General features: G+C 39.3%; 3 protein-coding genes across 4 annotated transcripts; all 3 read left to right on the top strand.

Annotated features, from left to right (window-relative positions):
- Positions 1-3,191: 3,191 nt before the first annotated feature.
- LOC124306704 (myrosinase 1-like) lies at positions 3,192-5,712 on the top strand. Of its 2 annotated transcripts, none has more exons than XM_046767608.1 (8): positions 3,192-3,345; positions 3,409-3,512; positions 3,590-3,723; positions 3,791-4,124; positions 4,212-4,548; positions 4,639-4,789; positions 4,877-5,118; positions 5,223-5,712. In XM_046767608.1, the coding sequence occupies exons 1-8, from the start codon at positions 3,296-3,298 to the stop codon at positions 5,350-5,352; spliced, it is 1,482 nt and encodes a 493-aa protein (XP_046623564.1). In that variant the 5' UTR covers positions 3,192-3,295; the 3' UTR covers positions 5,353-5,712. The 2 variants fall into 2 exon arrangements, with proteins under 2 accessions (XP_046623564.1, XP_046623565.1); XM_046767609.1 differs by having other exon boundaries at positions 3,226-3,345; positions 3,412-3,512.
- A 544-nt stretch (positions 5,713-6,256) lies between these two features.
- On the top strand, positions 6,257-8,686 carry LOC124306701 (myrosinase 1-like). Its single transcript, XM_046767604.1, has 8 exons — positions 6,257-6,391; positions 6,451-6,551; positions 6,630-6,763; positions 6,827-7,160; positions 7,237-7,573; positions 7,655-7,805; positions 7,894-8,135; positions 8,210-8,686. Exons 1-8 carry the CDS (start codon positions 6,345-6,347, stop codon positions 8,349-8,351), a joined length of 1,488 nt encoding a protein of 495 aa, XP_046623560.1. The 5' UTR covers positions 6,257-6,344; the 3' UTR covers positions 8,352-8,686.
- Positions 8,687-9,673: 987 nt separating this feature from the next.
- LOC124306700 (myrosinase 1-like) lies at positions 9,674-12,948 on the top strand. The gene is made up of 8 exons (XM_046767603.1): positions 9,674-9,823; positions 9,889-9,989; positions 10,066-10,199; positions 11,148-11,481; positions 11,559-11,895; positions 11,978-12,128; positions 12,202-12,443; positions 12,515-12,948. Exons 1-8 carry the CDS (start codon positions 9,756-9,758, stop codon positions 12,651-12,653), a joined length of 1,506 nt encoding a protein of 501 aa, XP_046623559.1. The 5' UTR covers positions 9,674-9,755; the 3' UTR covers positions 12,654-12,948.
- Positions 12,949-13,017: the final 69 nt, after the last annotated feature.

Genomic DNA, 13,017 nt, shown 5'->3' with positions numbered 1-13,017 from the left:
TTTTCACCACGAGTTCAGAACTGAGAAAATTGCGTACACGCTAATGAATTGAGTATTTCTACAATATTTTAATAATTTCTTAGAAACTTGATAGATTTGAAATCCATAATACTAATTTTATGCTGCCCCGCAAACTATGGCACAGATTGAAATGGACTTCGTTCGTTAACGACAAAGTTCCCCCAAAATTAGTAGCTAACGTACAATTTTGGATATCGATAGATTGGCGGAAATATAGGAAATTGTCAAAGTCGGTATCTGGCGTACTGGATACTTTTAAATATATCATGTACAGTGAATACGACATCAAATCACATGTTGAACCACAAATATTATGCCTGATAGTGATGTCTAAGAGTGCTTGACATTCTTTATCTATCACTTTTTATCACCTGCTTATTAATCAAAACCAATTTCTCACGTTTTAGGATTGCGATCAGCGCCCAGTTATCAAGTGAAAAAACATGTTTGATCGAACTGCAGATAGCCTGCAATCGCACCAAATTGATTTATCTCGTATTGTTCAGTATCCTTTGATCGAAATCGGGAAAATCAGATAAGAAACGTGAAATGTAAATATTCTTGTACGTCATAGTCAGCTCCAGAATTTTATCAAGTATTATTACCGGGACTAATAATAAGTGACCTTTGATACGAAGTGTTGTTTGTTACATATTCTTCTCAGCACCATTGTATAACAGTGGGATTATACATCGATATGATTGTACCAATTGAAGGTTCATCACGATTTCGACGTCACGTATCAGCGAAATTATCCCAGAGTAAGATTCAATCCTCTTACGTAAGAAAGGTGGGACTATGTTCAGGTTTACAATTAATACAGGTATATGACGGTTATGTAACGTTTTCGTATATCATGCTGCATAAGATAAAAATTCTTGTATTTACGTACATACGGTGCGTGATTAATGCGCCGCATATACGTATATCTTTGATTGCGAGCAAATGTGTATTATAAGGCTTAACCATAAATATCAGCGGATATCTTGGGGCGTGTTTCAATAACTGTAGAATATGACCATTATTGTTTGTTTTATTACTTGTGGTCGTCGCGTAAGCCTGATTCCCAACTTTATCATTTTATTTTTTGCGACGCTTGTAACGTTCCATCATTTTATAAATTTTATAATTATAAGATTATGGTTCCGTTGCAATTATTTCCTGCAATACGGAGCATTAAAATGTAGCATATATTGAATTATTGCCCTCCATTGAATAATAATTATATCACTGATCTATTCGGATTTACGGTAACCGTGAAAAATTCTTGGATTACTGTTATCATCAGCTGTATGATTAGCCAAAGATCAGTATTATCTGTATTTCAGATTATCTGTAATATTTTTTACCATAAATCGCATCCTTGTAGGAACTTTTATTGCAACGCATTACTGGCTAACGCTGAACAACCCATTATATCGTTTTACAGCTGGGATGACTGAAAAATTGTGAAATAAATGGGAGAATAGAAAAACAAATTGATGGTCCATTTAGTCGAATTTTGACTCTGCTGTGAAATACTTTTGACAACCGAGTTACATTGACTGATGACAGGGAAAGAATCACTCCAACAGTATTCGATAATTGGCTGGTACTTGATTCCATACAGTTCTCACACTAAACTTAGGTCATAATCCCAATAAAAACGCTAAAAAAACTAACGGAACAAATTAAAAGATGATCCAAAAAAATTTAGTAGTGGATGAGGTTGTGTCGATCTTTGGGTCACTGTTAGAGAATCAATATAAAATAAAGGATTTTGATTGGATCTTGACTTTGATTGAATCGTATTGCTGAAATATATGAATAAGAAAAGCAATAGAAACTCATAAAATTCGACAAATCCAATTTATTATAGCTGATGCCCATTATATTAAAGTTTTTGCAAGATCTTGCCTGTAATTTGTAGAACAGAATACAAAGACGATGTGTAATGAATTAAGGAATTAGGCACAAGCTAGGAATTACGATGTTTCGTTCACGTTAACGGTCCCAAGTATTTGCTGAAAAGTCTTATTTTAAGTTTGTAAAGTACAGGACAACCGATTATTCCAATGCTTTTTCGATATTGACATTTCTTCTTAGAATCAAGCTAGAAACTGGGGAGTAGAAGATTATATTTGTGTCTGCAAAACAACGTAAAACCTGATGTCAGAGTTTATCGTGGCAGCGACGAAGAGCTAGGTCCAACTTCATTGGACTTCATCGATATGATTGCTTCGTACATTTTTCATTACACAAGTGCAATCAAAGGTTACTTTTATTAACCACAACCATCGATGGATTATCTTGGCGTAAAAGCTCGATCGACTTAAGGATCGTTGCGACTCACTGAAAATATTCCACTCTGTGCTTGAGTAATACGCGACAGAAAAAATAAAACTCAATTCTTATCGCAATTGGCTTGAAAAATTTACTTTAGGCACTTTGTAGTCTTCATAGCAGATTTATTAATTAATATTGTAAATATGTGCAAAAATCCTGATGAATACGACGGTTTTAAATAATTACCTGTCACGAATAAAGATTTTATGAGCATCAAATGAGCGTGACAAAGAAGTCACAGTTAAGCATGAACACAGATACGAGAAAGTAAGCTTATTGGCATCTGCCAGCAGCTGCTCGGGCCCGGGCTCGACGGGCTGTGATTGGTTGCTGAAAGACCACGTGAGTCGAGTTCAAAATGTACCTCTGTTCACAGAGCATTTTGGAGCAGTTTGTTTTTTCGAATGATGAATACAAAAATTTACTAGACTTTACACTCGACAATTTATAATATTTATACCTATGTTTCAATTAGTAAATGAACCTGTCTTACAGTAAGAAAAATATCACCATTTCATAGTCAATTAACTATATTATTAAGTAAAAGACGATATAGCAATGCCGCTTCATCTAGGCATGGGATAGTTGTCACTTGGTCGTACCATTTTCTTCCAAGCACAGCAAGGAATACGAAAATATGTCAAGTCGTGACGAATATACCGTTACACTTTAGCAACTACAGGTGATATAATTGGTTGAACTGCATTCGTGCCTTATGAAAAAATAAGCCTGTGTCACACGGGTGCCATAATTCAACTTAACATTTTAATCGATGGAAATCGAGCCGTATTAACGATATGGCACGCGATAAGTTAATCTGAGATATTTGCTAAAAATATTGGATTACATTTTATGAGAGTCGATGTCCCTTGTGGCAACTTCAGTGGGGGTTTAGCATTTACGAATATAAGTTGCAAATTACTGAGGATTGCCATCCGGGAGTTTCGTCATGAAGGGGTTCGTGAATATTATTGTCATCTGTGTGATACTCATTTGCAGGTAAGTTTCGTGAATAAAGTCACAATAAGTACAATTCGTCTAATCCAATTGTCTGATTGCCAGTAGAGTGCCTGAGGCGCAAGTCACAAATCTCACATTTCCCGAGAATTTCACTCTCGGGTCAGCAACCTCATCCTACCAGATAGAAGGAGCGTGGAACATTAGCGGTGAGATAAATTTCTGTGTGTTCACTCCTGAATACAAGCGTTTCAAATCCATGATACTAAAAAATAAATCATTTTAGACAAAGGTGAGAACATCTGGGACTGGTGGACACACAACTATCCCGAGAATATCGTAGATGGAAGCAACGGGGACATTGCCTGCAATTCTTACTACAATTACAAGGAGGATGTGCAGATAATGAAAGATATAGGAGTGAGTCTATCAGTTGCAGCATGCGTAATTTAACTCACTTCCAGTTAATGCGTAAATCGTTTTCCAGTTTGATTTTTATCGATTCTCGATCAGTTGGTCTCGCGTGCTTCCAAACGGGTTCGCAAATGAGATCAGTGAGGAGGGGATTCAGTATTACAAAAATTTGACTGAAGAACTCTTGGCCAACGACATCGAACCAGTCGTGTCCATTTATCACTGGGATCATCCGCTGATCTTGGAAGAGTTGGGAGGATGGACAAATGAACTTATGGTGGAGTGGTTCGCAGATTATGCAAGAGTTATTTTCGAGGAACTTGGACCTCTCGTAAAAACATTTATCACGATCAACGAGCCTTCGGTTTATTGCTTGAATGGGTACAACAGCACAAAACATTCTCCAGGTCTCTGATAAACTCGATTCATTGTCTTATAACCGGGTGAACGATGTGATGAAAACTCAATTTTTACAAAACAATATTTCAATTCAGGGAAGATATTGGAGAACATGGGGCATTACATATGCATTCACAACACATTAAAGGCTCACGCGACAGTCTACCACATGTACAATGACGAATTTAGATCAGAACAACAGGGTCAAATAGGCCTAACAACTGCTTGCGATGGATGGTTCTCGAATGATGACAGTAACGCGACTTTGATCAACCAAGCTTTTCAGTTCAATTGCGGTTGGATCGCGCATGCCCTGTTCGTCGGAGATTACCCAGAAATCGTGAAAACAAGAATAGCTATGATCAGCGAACTCGAAGGTTACCCCTTTTCGCGTCTGCCGGAATTTTCAGATGAGTGGGTGGAGTACATCAAGTTCGTATCCCGTTAAACATCACTTTAAATAAGACTCCAAATGATCGCATCCGTAAGATACCTATAAGCTTATTTCTCACTATCTTACAGTGGAACAGCCGACTTCTTCGGTTTGAATCACTACACATCTTACGTCCTAAGTGCTGATCCAGACGAAGAGTCTGGTATATATAATATCGACAGTGGTATTATAAGATCTGTAAATACGAGCTACCCGCATGGCAGTCTTTCCTGGATGTATGTAAGTGTTGACTATGAAGAACAGGCCCGATTGAGCATAAAGCACTCATTGGGACAATGCGATAGAATTAACTGATTGATCATCCAGGATACACCCGAAGGATTCGGCAATTTACTCCGCATGATCAGAGACGAGTACGATAATCCCCCAGTTCACGTATACGAAAATGGGTACTGCGATCTTGGAGAGCTGGACGATTATGCTCGGATCACTTACTACAATGGTTACATGACGGAGCTATTATCGGTCATTCAGAACGACAGCTGCAATGTTGTTAGGTATACCGCTTGGAGTCTACTGGATAACTTCGAATGGTCGGATGGATATACGTAAGTCAATCAGAAAAACATGCTTGTTTATTGGAATATGATAGAAGCGTTCGCCGCTCTAGTCTAAGCGTGTAACTGAAGATTAAATGATCTTTTACTTTCAGAGTAAATTTCGGTATCGTCAGTGTGAACTTCACCGATCCAGATCGGGCTAGATCATCAAAATTATCAACATCCTGGTGGAAATCAGTCATGGAGACACGAACTGTTCAAGATGTTCCTACCAGTGTATAACACTCACCGTCAATGAAATTTTGAAACTACGGACAGTGCACGACCTGTAATGTCATCTTTCAACGGCGGCATTTATTCTCGAATGCGTCACGTTTGCTTGAAATACTTTATTCATTTAGACGCTATTCAAATTAAATAAAACTCTGCAAGTTTCCGTTCAGACGTTTTACCTTATCTTAAATGCAGCCGCGAACCGGTATAAGCCGTATCAATAGAACGCACGAATAAAACTTGCAAACCTGTACGGTACATGTTTTTGTAATAATTTCAGCGGGTTGATGAAGTTTTAATTCATTACGACTGGAAAATAAGGAATACTTAATTTAAAACTAGGTTTAAAATGTAAAATAAAAAATTATATATGCTCGGAGTCAGGATTCCATGTTATTCATTTATTCGTATAATAATTGTGGTAGAAATACTGCTTGCATGATACTCGAAAAAGAATTGGAAACTAGATACCCATCTAACTTGACACGCGTTTCCTTCGCACAAGTTTATCGACATTCAGTTCGTCGAAATATCTTTTACAGTCTCTCATTGTCGAAAGTTGTGCTACTCTTATTTTTCTCGTGCAGTGATAAATAACTCAACCCGTTCTCGAACACTGAAATACGCTTAACACTTAATACCGGCAATAAGTTATTAACCGGATCCAGTGTTGCGATGCGGGTACAATAACACTCACGATATTAAAGTAGTAATTGGCAATGGCAAGGTGCTATAGTTTGAAATGAGGAACCGTTGACTATATGACGTCAATTAGGTGGCTCTTCGCGGCACGAGTAAGAAAGCGAGATTACCATCTACAGCCACTTGAGATGACCGATCAGTTAATCTTTGAAAAGTTTTATTGATGTTAGAATGATATTATTACACAACATGATAGGGCCAAATTTATGTGATAATAAAACCCAGTGGGTGTCGGAAACAAGCCATTCGCCGATTACTAACCTGTTGAGACACCGCGAGAGGTCTCCACAATTTTCACCATGAAATATTTGTGGATAAGTGTCATATGCTGTGTAATTCTTACGGAGTAAGTTATGTGATATTGTTCAATTTGGGGCAGGGTTTTAATTCCGGCACTTTTCATAGAATTTCCAGATGTCAGGCGGCAAATCTCACTTTTCCCAGCAATTTTTCAATCGGCGCTGCCACAGCATCCTATCAAATAGAAGGAGCATGGAATACCAGCGGTAACTACTAAGCTTTTCCATAATAAATCTCGGTAATAATTTTTCTACCAAATTATTCGATCATCTGCATCGTTACAGATAAGGGAGAAAATGTTTGGGATTGGTTCACCCACAATTACCCCGATAGTATAGCAGACGGAAGTAATGGAGACGTGGCTTGCGACTCTTATAATCAGTACGAAGTAGACGTGGCGCTGTTAAAGAATATGGGCGTAAGTTTCGATACGCGCAGTATAAGCAATTCAAGAACTCTCTTTTAACGATCACTTTTCCAGGTCGACTTCTATCGGTTTTCAATCAGCTGGTCACGCGTACTGCCAAATGGTTTCGCAAACGAAGTCAGCGAGGATGGGATTCAGTACTACAAAAATCTCAGCCAATTGCTAATCGCTAACGATATCGAGCCAGTCGTAACACTATATCACTGGGACCATCCGGAGATTCTTGAGGAGTTGGGCGGATGGACCAACGAGTTGATGGTGACGTGGTACGCCGACTACGCTCGAATAATTTTCGAAGAATTGGGGCCCTACGTTAAGCGATTCATTACAATCAACGAGCCCACGTCCTACTGCCTAAATGGATATAACGCAACTCGCTTTGCTCCAGGTATGAGAGCTCGTGATCAATAACATTGCTGATTATTATTTTCAGAGGAACTTACCGCAGTATGATTTTTGTACAGCAAAAATTTTGGAAAATATGGGGCACTACATTTGCATACACAACACCTTGAAAGCCCACGCTACAGCTTATCACATATACGACGACGAATTCCGAGCAACACAAAACGGTGAAGTAGGTTTAGTCGCATACTGCAGAGGATGGGTCTCAGGGGACAACGTAACCGACGAAACCATAGAGCAGTATTTCCTATTCAAATGTGGTTGGGTGGTGCATCCGATTTTCGCTGGGGACTATCCGGAAATCATGAAAACTAGAATAGCCAACATCAGTGCGCTCGAAGGCTATCCATTCTCGCGTCTTCCGGAATTTTCGGACGATTGGATAGAGTACATCAAGTACGTATCGAATACTCTGTCATAAACGATTATTCGTCATTTAGGCGGAAGAAATGACCTAGTAGCGATTTTATTCCACAGTGGGACGGCAGATTTCTTCGGTCTTAATTACTACACCTCTCGGTTGCCTGTATTCGATTCAGATGAGGACCTTGGTATATACACCATAGACAGTGGTATAATCGAAAATGTTAACAGCAGTTGGTCAGTTGGAGCTTCGGATTGGTTATATGTAAATATCAATGGATTTGTGGATTATTGTATTGCGATTCTTTGGGTAATTGACATCACGCCATTAAATGAATGTAATTAATACATAGGTAGTACCAGAGGGATTGGGCAATTTGCTGCAAATGATTAGGGATACGTACAACAACCCGCCGGTATGGATTATGGAAAATGGATATTCCGACGAAGGTGAATCTGACGATTACGATCGAATCAGCTACTATTATGACCACCTCAGCGTAGTGCTCTCAGCCATCAACGACGATGGCTGCAACATTGAAGGTTACACGATTTGGTCACTCCTCGATAATTTTGAATGGGCTGATGGCTACACGTGAGTTTAGTATTCGGTTTATTTTGAAGAGTAACCTAGGCCACATCTATTTCTTACATATTTTCAATTTGCAGAAAACTGTTCGGTGTTCACCAAGTGGACTTTGATAGTTCCAACAGAACGAGATCGACCAAGCTCTCCGCTACCTGGTGGCAAGACGTACTCAGCACGCGAGAACTTCAGGCGGTTCCAACCGCGAATAGTACTCGCCGTTAGGCAAATTTATCGTCGTGCATGATCCTTTGGCATGAATATATCATATATATATATATATAAATGTAAGTGGTGAGAGTTGTGTCGTATGATCTTCAAATGTAAGCATTTAGATGTAAAAATGTCATGGCTTCAGCCCAGCGTGACGAAGCGCAAATAAATATCAACGCCCGCTGGACGCCTGCTCCCTCTGCAAGGTCGTAAAAACGTGCCAAGTGACGAATGTTTTTTCGAGTCCAATTTAACTCAACTGATCAATTATTACGTAAAAATAAAAAAATCAATCCATCATCAGCATCAGACTTCACACTTATGCTTCTGAGGAATTTACTCGAAAATACTTTTTTTCGAATCAAAAATTTTTCCCTTTCTGCATCCTTTATTTCTTTCAATGTTCTAAATTTTTCAAGATCAATTTCTATCTAACTGACCAAATTCGAAGCTTCAAGAGAGATAAATTTCAGTAAACTTTTACGCACAAATCGTTAGCGAAAGCGGCTTGGCCTAACAATAAGTCTTTACTGCACTACTACAATCCTTACGTTTTAAATACCTGATTAGATTATACAGATAATGCCAGTAAAGCCGCACGGTTTTGACGTTAAACGAATGATTTTAAATAAAGCCATCACTCGGAAGGCTTTGACTCCATTCTTATTCATACAGGATTACGAACTGTTTTCACAGTGTTTAAGATTTCTGCATCTGCAAAACTGAACTTTATCATGCTGTAGCACGGGAAAATCATTCAGAGGACAATGTCTTGCCGAACCTTTTTGTTCCTCGTTCGAATATGTAGGGGTGGTATTTATTATTTTATTTTTAAGACTAATTCAAAGTTTGTTTTTTAACAAATTAATACTTTACCAAGCCGTAACTTCGGAACGATCAACCTGAAAGCAAAGTTTCACTGGACGTGTTTGTTCCTCATACCTTATTTAATTATCAGGTGGCGGTATTTTTTTTCTAAACGAACTTCAATTCATTTTCGCAGATGCGAAAATCTTGAAGCTTATACTATTTATCAAGTGCGATACTTCTTTGTCACAAAAATTAATCATCACTCACGGCCGTTTGACGATAACATTTGACAGGCCGATTCACCACACAACATTTTTGACATTTATCATTTATGCAAAAACTATATTGAGTTCTTACATTCAGTATCGATTCCCAGATAACAACAGTGATATAAAATGATTTCTAGCGAAGTATAGAGATATACATGATAGCAATCAGTTGCCATTTAAGTCAACAAATTTTAACGCCTTATGTGATTAATCGTGTCAATTTTGGTACTGATAAGATGGAAAACTTGGGGAGGGGAATTTCCAAGTGTTAATGAAAACATTTTGAACTCAAGGAAACGAGCCATTTGCTAACGAATAATCATCTTGAATTCTATTGATGGAACATTACATTTCAATAATGAAACATACGTGGAAAATTGTAATTTGCTGTATAATCTTCACAGGGTAAGAGCAATTACTGCATTATGTCCTAATTAAGATGAAGTCTTTTAATCTGGCAGTTTTCCCAGGTTAAAAGAATGCCAAGCCGCTAATCTCAGTTTTCCTGGGAATTTCACAATTGGTGTTGCCACCTCATCCTACCAAATAGAAGGAGCCTGGAACGTAAGTGGTAAGTATTCGGTATTTGTTTTCGGGAATTCAAAACTGTTTTTCACGCATAATGTTTTTTTGTGCCATGAATGTAGATAAGGCAGAAAGTATTTGGGATTGGTACACACACAGCTATCCGGAAAACATCGCAGATGGAAGTAATGGAGATATAGCCTGCGATTCCTACCATAAATATGAAGAAGACATACAGTGGCTGAAAGAGCTGGGAGTAAGTTTAAATACCTGTGATCACCGATGTACTGTTACAATCGAGCCTCCAGTTCCATCACCAAGCGACCGCGGATGTCCCAATCATCCCTGTGCCGCGTCAACGAAGAATTCCATGGGCAATCAGGGCCAACTTTAGTAGGTGAGTTGGAAGGTGGTCCATTTAAGTTACCGAACTTGCGCCTGGTTGAGCAATGCCATGCCAAGAGTGTATAGTGCCCGATTGCTCAATAACTTCCACCAAAGTCAAAATTGCACCGTGACAGGCTGATCGGCTTGACCTACGGAAAACCTTGACTGCCGAAAACCAGTCAACGTCGACGAGGCGGCTGACAAAAGTTCTCACTAAGGCCGGCTCACAAGCTCGTTCGCGCCTTGTTCCTAGAGTAAAAAAGGGATCCACGTGTTTACCAGCCTGGGACAGGAGAGAATCGCCGTGATCTTTCCCGCCAGAACACCCAACGGACTATACGGTAAATCAAGTGCTGGACTCCTTGGCTGCAGGCTTGTAAAAATCGACGGCCAGGCTGCAGACCACCTTCTGACTTACCCACCTAAATTCCTCTTTACCCAAACACCCGTTCGCTCATTTACTATCTGCTGGTCAAACATTACTTAAACCATTTCATTGTCTTTAGACTACCAAACTTCTGTGCATCACATTCAACATTGTATACATATCTTCATCAAATGAATCGATATTGGAAAACGTAATCTGAACTCCAGTCTTAGCCACGAGACTTGTCTCGGTGCTAGTGTTTAATGATTAATCTCAGGAAGCGGAACTCAAGCTGTGCTTTAACACTTAAGAAAGGCGAATAACACGCAACCAGGTACTTCCATTCGACATTCGGGAGGTACCTGCCAAACTTGTGTTGCAAACAATGTCAAGAGACGGCCGTCTCCACATAACTTTGCTATTAAATATTTCAAAGAATAAATCTTTCAGGTGGATTTTTACCGGTTTTCGGTAAGCTGGGCACGCATACTTCCAAACGGTTTTGCAAACGAAGTCAGTGAGGATGGGCTGCAATATTACAAAAATTTAACCCAAGCTCTGATCGATAACGGTATCGAACCAGTCGTAACTATATATCACTGGGAGCATCCAAAGATTCTTGAAGATTTGGGAGGATGGACCAACGAGTTGATGGTGACGTGGTACGCTGACTATGCCAGAATCATTTTTGAAGAACTGGGGCCCCTGGTTAAAACCTTCGTCACAATCAACGAGCCTGAATCCTACTGTGCAGTTGGATACAACACCACTTATTTTGCTCCAGGTAAAGTGCTCGTCGCCAGTAACTTGGAATAATATATTAGGTAATAGACGGCCTTCTACAGTAACATATTCAAACAGGTAAAGAGTTGGAAAACATGGGGCACTATATATGCATGCACAATTCCTTAAAAGCTCACGCGACAGTATATCATATGTACGACGATGAATATAGATCAACACAAAATGGTCAAATAGGCATCGTGGCACAATGTTATGGATGGGTGGCAGGGGACAACGTGACTGACGATTCCATTGAGAGATATTTTCAATTTAATTGTGGTTGGGTAATGCATCCAATATTTGTTGGGGACTACCCAGAAATAATGAAGACTAGGATAGCCAACATAAGCGCTCTCCAAGGTTATCCATTCTCACGATTGCCAGAATTCTCAGATGATTGGATAGAGTACATTAAGTGAGTATTTGATCAAATACTTGGGCAATTAATGTGGTTAGTTATTCAAGCAGATTGATTCACGAAAGTTTCAATTCAACAGTGGAACCGCAGATTTCTTTGGCCTGAATCATTACACGTCTCGCATGCCTGTGTTCGATTCAAACGAGGATCTTGGTATATATACAATAGATAGTGGTATAATTGCTTCTATTAATGAAAGTTGGTCACTTGGGAGTGCTGCGTGGTTACACGTAATTATCTTTTTAACGATCCTATGAAACACACTTCCGATTATAAGACCGTACTGATTAAATCCATTTTCAGGTTGTACCAGCCGGATTCGGTAACCTATTACGCATGATTCGAGACCAATACAATAATCCTCCAGTATGGGTCCTGGAAAACGGATATCCTGACACTGGGGAATCAGATGATTACAGCAGGATCAGTTATTACTACGAATACATCACCGAGTTACTCACAGCCTTTCAGGATGACGGCTGCAACGTTGTGAGATACACAATTTGGTCACTTCTGGACGAGTTCGAATGGACAGCTGGTTACACGTGAGTACTTTTTCAGGATAATTTTTCATCATGGCATAATTGAGCAAAATATTTATACTGTTAATTCACAGACAATTATTTGGCATCGTCGGAGTGGACTTTGACAGTTCGGACAGAACAAGGTCGGCAAAGCTTTCCACGGCATGGTGGCAAGAAGTCATCAGTACTCGGACACTTCAAAGTGTTCCAACTGCCAACAGTACCCGTTAGCCTACTTGATGAGCACCGATGCATCTCAACTAACAAAATAGTTACACTGATTTTTATCTTTACTTTGCCTCTTTGTTACACGTGTTGGTTTCGTCATGTGCAAAGACGATTTGTCGAACCTGAATTGCTTATGTTCATAAGTATTACGCTCTTATGTATCCAGAGCGACAGGTACGAATGAATAACCGATTCTTGTTCAGCGCCTCAGTTCCTCAGGCTTGACGAATATTTACTAGGAAGAAGACGTACCAAAAGTGTGGAATAAAATCACGAGAGAATCATCTCTAGAACCAGATAATATTTTTTTAATAACCTGTTTCCTATAACACGGACAAACGACAATATCAAAACTCAATTTTCCAGC

This window comes from Neodiprion virginianus, chromosome 6, assembly GCF_021901495.1.
Source record: "Neodiprion virginianus isolate iyNeoVirg1 chromosome 6, iyNeoVirg1.1, whole genome shotgun sequence".
Lineage (NCBI taxonomy): Eukaryota > Metazoa > Arthropoda > Insecta > Hymenoptera > Diprionidae > Neodiprion > Neodiprion virginianus.
Note: the sequence above shows the minus strand (reverse complement) of the source record. Positions and strands in the feature narration are given on the sequence as shown.

Excerpts from the sequence above, each read along its gene's own strand:
- LOC124306704 (XM_046767608.1), top strand. The coding sequence starts at position 3,296 with ATGAAGGGGTTCGTGAATATTATTGTCATCTGTGTGATACTCATTTGC. Across the intron at positions 3,513-3,589 it reads AGGAGCGTGGAACATTAGCG|ACAAAGGTGAGAACATCTGG; the intron begins GTGAGATAAATT and ends AAATCATTTTAG. Across the intron at positions 3,724-3,790 it reads AGATAATGAAAGATATAGGA|TTTGATTTTTATCGATTCTC; the intron begins GTGAGTCTATCA and ends ATCGTTTTCCAG.
- LOC124306701 (XM_046767604.1), top strand. The coding sequence starts at position 6,345 with ATGAAATATTTGTGGATAAGTGTCATATGCTGTGTAATTCTTACGGA. Across the intron at positions 6,552-6,629 it reads AGGAGCATGGAATACCAGCG|ATAAGGGAGAAAATGTTTGG; the intron begins GTAACTACTAAG and ends GCATCGTTACAG. Across the intron at positions 7,806-7,893 it reads GAGCTTCGGATTGGTTATAT|GTAGTACCAGAGGGATTGGG; the intron begins GTAAATATCAAT and ends ATTAATACATAG.
- LOC124306700 (XM_046767603.1), top strand. The coding sequence starts at position 9,756 with ATGGAACATTACATTTCAATAATGAAACATACGTGGAAAATTGTAATT. Across the intron at positions 9,990-10,065 it reads AGGAGCCTGGAACGTAAGTG|ATAAGGCAGAAAGTATTTGG; the intron begins GTAAGTATTCGG and ends CCATGAATGTAG. Across the intron at positions 12,444-12,514 it reads GAATGGACAGCTGGTTACAC|ACAATTATTTGGCATCGTCG; the intron begins GTGAGTACTTTT and ends GTTAATTCACAG.